Below are 6,640 nucleotides of genomic sequence, written 5' to 3'. Positions count from 1 at the left end.
TGCAACCACCTTTAGAGGGGCTAGCTCCTAGCGCCCATCAAAAGTAAAATACAATACTGTTACCAAGGAGATGGTTACCAAGTCGGCATGACATCATGAGAGAACATAAATGGACCTGGCGGACCAGTCACAAAGTTTGACACAGGTTCTGTCTTAGACTGTTCCAAATGGCCTATTCTCTGTAGCTGCTGCTGCATGGGGTACATGAAAACAAAACTTAGTTTTGATCAACAAACATATAACGTTGACATCTACCTCCACAGATGCAATCCAGCATGATGGCGTCTACCAACGGCACAACACCGCTTCAGTCCAGGAATATGCCCTGGGTTGAGAAGTACAGACCCCAGACACTGGATGATCTGATATCCCACAAAGACATTCTAAGCACCATCCAGAAGTTAATCAGTGAGCACACGCTTCCACACCTCTTGTTCTATGGCCCCCCTGGCACAGGTAAAACATCCACCATCCTCGCCTGTGCCCGGCAACTTTACAAGGATAAAGACTTCACCTCTATGGTTTTGGAGCTAAATGCCTCAGACGACAGAGGTATTAATGTTGTACGAGGTCCCATCCTGAATTTTGCCAGCACCAGAACCATCTTTAAAAAAGGTTTCAAGTTGGTGATACTGGACGAAGCGGATTCCATGACCCAGGATGCCCAGAATGCATTGCGGCGAGTGATTGAGAAGTTCACAGAGAACACACGGTTCTGTTTGATCTGTAACTACCTGTCTAAGATCATCCCGGCCCTGCAGTCACGTTGCACCAGGTTCCGCTTCGGTCCCCTCTCCCAGGAGCAGATGATCCCCAGACTGGATCATGTCATCCAGGAGGAAAGTATCGACATAACTCCAGATGGAATGACAGCCATTGTGACCTTATCATCAGGAGATATGAGAAGATCACTCAACATATTGCAGAGCACCAGTATGGCTTGTGGGAAGGTGACCGAGGACACAGTGTACACATGCACAGGTTACCCGCACCATTCAGACATAGAAGACATACTACACTGGTCTCTCAAGGAAGACTTCACCACAGCGTACAATCACATACTTCAGCTGAAGACACAAAAAGGTCTGGCCCTCAATGATATCCTCACAGAGATCCACCCACTCGTACACAGAAAGGACTTTCCCCCTGCTATTCGGATGGAACTGCTCATCAAGTTGGCTGATGTAGAACACAGACTGGCATCAGGAACCAATGAAAAGATCCAGCTGAGCTCTATGGTGGCAGCGTTCCAGGCCGTCCGAGACGAGATCCCATCTCCACGAAGGGAGGGGTTGGAAGGAGTACCCCGGCTTGTGATTGGGTGAGACAGGCCGTCAGTGGGGTAGGGAGCACTCCCCTGTGGGGGGGACGAAGATTTACTATTCTGCCTATCGCGTCGCAACTCGAATGGGGCTGAGTTGGCTCAAGCGAACTTCACAACGTTCTACACAGCAACTCGCTCTCTTTAGTTTGCTCTGTGGTGTCTCTCGTCGTTCAAGTTCGCTTGAGGCGGCACCCCTCCGTCACGATCTAAAACTAGAGGGAGAAAGTCCCTGCAACAGAAAACGGTGTCGCATCCGAGACAGCCGGGTTCTCAAACTCATTTGATCTGAGACCTAAATCTGGTAGAGGATATTGTTTACGCCCAGTCATAACTTTCATTCCAAACCAGGGTGATCCGGTGCTAGGCCTCGACTACTCTAGAACTCCCCAAATGATTTCTGGTTATGGTTGGCGGCACTTCCCCCACACGGATGCCAAATCTAGTAGTCTAGTCTTGCCAGTTGCACTACGAGTTGGAATACAGTCATGGATATACCAAAATATTATAGGCTACCAAACAAACTGATATCAAACGGAAAATGAATCATGTCACATCTGGCCTAGGGGAATCATTTTTGGAAAAGCACAAGCGCACTTTGTTTCCGCCCGTCCGTGATGCGGTCTAATCCACTCTCTGGATTAGAAAACAGCTAAATTAATTGATCCCAGTCTCAGACTCAATATGAATGAAAATGGCCCACCAATGAACATTTTCCCAGTTTATCAGCACCTCCTTGATGGGATGTAAAATCCTGGAATATCCTTCCAGAGTTTGTTAGGCCTTTTACTTGATTGCACGTGGACTGGATCTGTATCCCATATTAAAATGTGCTAATGGGAGGGAGGGCTGGTCCTTTGTTTATGTGTGTGTAAACTGAAAGCCATGTGTTGGAGGGTTGCAGAGAGACGGCATAGCTAGAATAGTAACACTATAGTAAAGATCACACCCGTGTGAAATGAGGGGCGCTCTTGTCATCGTACATCAATTTATGTTAGCGGACATTTGATATTGCAACAGTACATAAGGTACATAAGGTGGTCCCTTATTGGCTAAGCACTCCTATCAACATGTGATTGGTTAGCTGATTTGCTTGTTTACATACCGTATGATGTAAATTTTCCCTTCAATGTCAATGGCGTTTAATGTTTAGAAGTTAATCAGTGAGGACAGGCTTCCACACCTCTTGTTCTATGGCCCCCCTGGCACAGGTAAAACATCCACCATCCTCGCCTGTGCCCGGCAACTTTACAAGGATAAAGACTTCACCTCTGGTTTTGGAGCTAAATGCCTCAGACGACAGAGGTATTAATGTTGTACGAGGTCCCATCCTGAATTTTGCCAGCACCAGAACCATCTATAAAAAAGGTTTCAAGTTGGTGATACTGGACGAAGCGGATTCCATGACCCAGGATGCCCAGAATGCATTGCGGCGAGTGATTGAGAAGTTCACAGAGAACACACGGTTCTGTTTGATCTGTAACTACCTGTCCAAGATCATCCCGGCCCTGCAGTCACGTTGCACCAGGTTCCGCTTCGGTCCCCTCTCCCAGGAGCAGATGATCCCCAGACTGGATCATGTCATCCAGGAGGAAAGTATCGACATAACTCCAGATGGAATGACAGCCATTGTGACCTTATCATCAGGAGATATGAGAAGATCACTCAACATATTGCAGAGCACCAGTATGGCTTGTGGGAAGGTGACAGAGGACACGGTGTACACATGCACAGGTTACCCGCACCATTCAGACATAGAAGACATACTACACTGGTCTCTCAAGGAAGACTTCACCACAGCGTACAATCACATACTTCAGCTGAAGACACAAAAAGGTCTGGCCCTCAATGATATCCTCACAGAGATCCACCCACTCGTACACAGAAAGGACTTTCCCCCTGCTATTCGGATGGAACTGCTCATCAAGTTGGCTGATGTAGAACACATACTGGCATCAGGAACCAATGAAAAGATCCAGCTGAGCTCTATGGTGGCAGCGTTCCAGGCCGTCCGAGACGAGATCCCATCTCCACGAAGGGAGGGGTTGGAAGGAGTACCCCGGCTTGTGATTGGGTGAGACAGGCCGTCAGTGGGGTAGGGAGCACTCCCCTGTGGGGGGGCGAAGATTTACTATTCTGCCTATCGGGTCGCAACTCGAATGGGGCTGAGTTGGCTCAAGCGAACTTCACAACGTTCTACACAGCAACTCGCTCGCTTTAGTTTGCTCTGTGGTGTCTCTCGTCGCTCAAGTTCGCTTGAGACGGCACCCCTCCGTCACAATCTAAAACTATAGGGCGAAAGTCCCTGCAACAGAAAACAGTGTCGCATCCGAGACAGCCAAGTTCTCAAACTCATTTGATCTGAGACCTAAATCTGGTAGAGGATATTGTTTCCGCCCAGTCATAACTTTCATTCCAAACCAGGGTGATCCGGTGCTAGGCCTCGACTACTCTAGAACTCCCCAAATTATTTCTGGTTATGGTTGGTGGCACTTCCCCCACACGGATGCCAAATCTAGTAGTCTAGTCTTGCCAGTTGCACTACGAGTTGGAATACAGTCATGGATATACCAAAATATTATAGGCTACCAAACAAACTGATATCAAACGGAAAATGAATCATGTCACATCTGGCCTAGAGGAATCATTTTTGGAAAAGCACAAGCGCACTTTGTTTCCGCCCGTCCGTGATGCGGTCTAATCCGCTCTCTGGATTAGAAAACAGCTAAATTAATTGATCCCAGTCTCAGACTCAATATGAATGAAAATGGCCCACCAATGAACATTTTCCCAGTTTATCAGCACCTCCTTTGATGGGATGTAAAATCCTGGAATATCCTTCCAGAGTTTGTTAGGCCTTTTACTTGATTGCACGTGGACTGGATCTGTATCCCATATTAAAATGTGCTAATGGGAGGGCTGGTCCTTTGTTTATGTGTGTGTAAACTGAAAGCCATGTGTTGGAGGGTTGCAGAGAGACGGCATAGCTAGAATAGTAACACTATAGTAAAGATCACACCCATGTGAAATGAGGGGCGCTCTTGTCATCGTACATCAATTTATGTTAGCGGACATTTGATATTGCTACAGTACATAAGGTACATAAGGTGGTCCCTTATTGGCTAAGCACTCCCATCAACATGTGATTGGTTAGCTGATTTGCTTGTTTACATACCGTATGACGTAAATTTTCCCTTCAATGTCAATGGCGTTTAATGTTTTGATGTTTAATTTCATATTTAGCGGAATTCTGACGTAATTTCTCCGTTCATTGTCAATGACAAATATTTAGACGTGTGGGGACAAGATTTAGCAGACATTTGACCTGAATTCCCCTTTCATTGTCAATGGGGACAAAAGCTGTTTATACAAGGGGCTAGCACCCCTTAAAAATCACACCCGTGTGAAGTGAGGGCCACTCTTATCATCGTACATCATCATCATTTGCTCAGGCACATACAACGAAAATTCTCCATTCATTGTCAATGCCATTTAATGTTTGTGTTAGGACTAAATAGCCGGTTTGCTCAGACACATGACGTATATTCTCCATTCATTGTCAATGCCATTTAATGTTTGTGTTAGACAAATATCTACACTATAGCTGAATATAGGCCCTCAAAAAAAATACATTCTATTCTGTACTTGACTTGGAGCCAGTGCAAGTTCACGGAGGACAGGTGTGATGTGGTCCCTGGATCGGGTTCTGGTGAGCAGGCGGGCGGCAGAGTTTTGAACATACTGTAGTGTTTTTAGAACCTTTTGAGCGGCATTAGCAGCAGTGTGTGATAGCATGGGACAGTTTTGGTGGTCTGGTTGACATGGGGCTGGAAGGAGAGGGTGGGGTCAAGGATGACACTGAGGTTGCGGACTTGGATGGAGGGGGTGACAGTGGAGTCATCAATAGTGAGGGAGAAGTCATGAGAGGAGCCGGTGAGCCAATGATGAGAATTTCAGATTTATGCTGTCCGTCAGTGAGATATGATTGGAACCAGGAGAGGGCAGTGTCAGTGATTCCAAGGGTGGATTTGAGGTGTGAGATGAGTATGGAGTGGTGAATGGTATCAAAGGCGGCACTGAGTAGAGGTCAAGGAGAATGAAGATGTTAAGTGAACCGGTGTCAGCAGATAGCAGGAGTTCGTTTGTGACTCTGAGGAGGGCAGTCTCATTGCTGTGTTTAGTGGAATTCATCCAGATGAAGGTTTTTTTAACCATATGTTTGGATCTTGGATCCTGGATGGAGTCTACACAAGAATGCTACGAATGGCACTACTGTAGGTATCACATGGATGGACCGCATCAGAAATGTGGACCTCTATGGGTCTCTTGTCATGGACAAAGTCAGAAAGAGAAGGATGAGGCTGACAGGGCACTGCGTCAGGCATCCAGAACTATAGGCAAATACATTGACTTTATCTGAGCCAACCCAGGGTAAAGCCAGGAGGTGAAAGAAGCGTACAACCTACTACAGTATGTAGACGTGCTGCGGCGTGACAGCTTGGCTAACAACACTGCAGAGCTCAAGACCCTGATGTTAGGATAGGAAATTGTGGAGGGCAGCGATCCAGGAATCCTGAGTTGGTGTTGGCTAAACCTCACTCTCGCAGTAGTAGTAGTTAACCATACGTAATAATATACTCAACCTCGGTATTTGAGTCAAAGTATAGATACTGTACTGATACTATACTGTAAGTATAAGTATACTTAAGTATTCAAAAGTACAAGTACTTTTTTGAGTGGTGTAAACCACTCCTACAACTGGCTTTGTTAGTCTGTCTGTCTGTCTGTCTGTGCTCAAAAAATGAGCACGGTTGCTATGGTCACCCAGTTCACACGGGTGTGATTTCATTACATCAGACATTACGTCAGACCACAGCTGATCAGTCTATATAAGACCTTACACCACTCAGTTCACACGGGTGTGATTTTTATATCAACGAATAGCTGCATTAAAATATAGACATTTTCCAAACAAATGCAAAGGTAGCAAATGAACATCAAAATTGTTGTTTTACTTGAATGACATATAGAAAATATTCAAGATTGAAAAGCACAAATGTTATTTCCATCAGCTAAATTCTGAATGTAAACTATTTTGCACTGTAAGCATTGTGTTGCGAGACATACAGTCCAATGTCTAATGCTTGCTACAGGATAGCAAAACCCCAAACTCTCCACCAGAAACAAGCCTGGAAGCAGTTTGAGGTCTTCTCTGCCCAAATTATCATTTATATTCTGCTGTAAACACTTTTTGGTATCATTTCACCCAACAGAGACTGGACTTCCATCTCCTCACTCATTATGTGGTTGAGTCAGCAG

General features: G+C 45.7%; 1 protein-coding gene and 1 pseudogene across 2 annotated transcripts; both read left to right on the top strand.

The window, feature by feature from the left end:
* Positions 1 to 278: 278 nt before the first annotated feature.
* Positions 279 to 1,325, top strand: LOC306932102 (replication factor C subunit 5-like; the record flags this gene model as incomplete). The annotated part of the gene is made up of 1 exon (XM_079513804.1): positions 279 to 1,325. One exon carries the CDS (start codon positions 279 to 281, stop codon positions 1,323 to 1,325), a length of 1,047 nt encoding a protein of 348 aa, XP_079369930.1.
* Positions 1,326 to 2,060: 735 nt separating this feature from the next.
* On the top strand, positions 2,061 to 3,399 carry LOC306932101 (replication factor C subunit 5-like; annotated as a pseudogene). The gene is made up of 2 exons: positions 2,061 to 2,093; positions 2,475 to 3,399. The product of its transcript is annotated as a replication factor C subunit 5-like (transcript).
* The last annotated feature ends 3,241 nt before the right edge of the window (positions 3,400 to 6,640 follow it).

The sequence above is a fragment of the Electrona antarctica genome (assembly GCF_951216825.1).
Source record: "Electrona antarctica genome assembly, chromosome: 11".
NCBI lineage: Eukaryota > Metazoa > Chordata > Actinopteri > Myctophiformes > Myctophidae > Electrona > Electrona antarctica.
The sequence above is the reverse complement of the archived record's forward strand: the minus strand, read 5'-3'. Positions and strand labels throughout refer to the sequence as shown.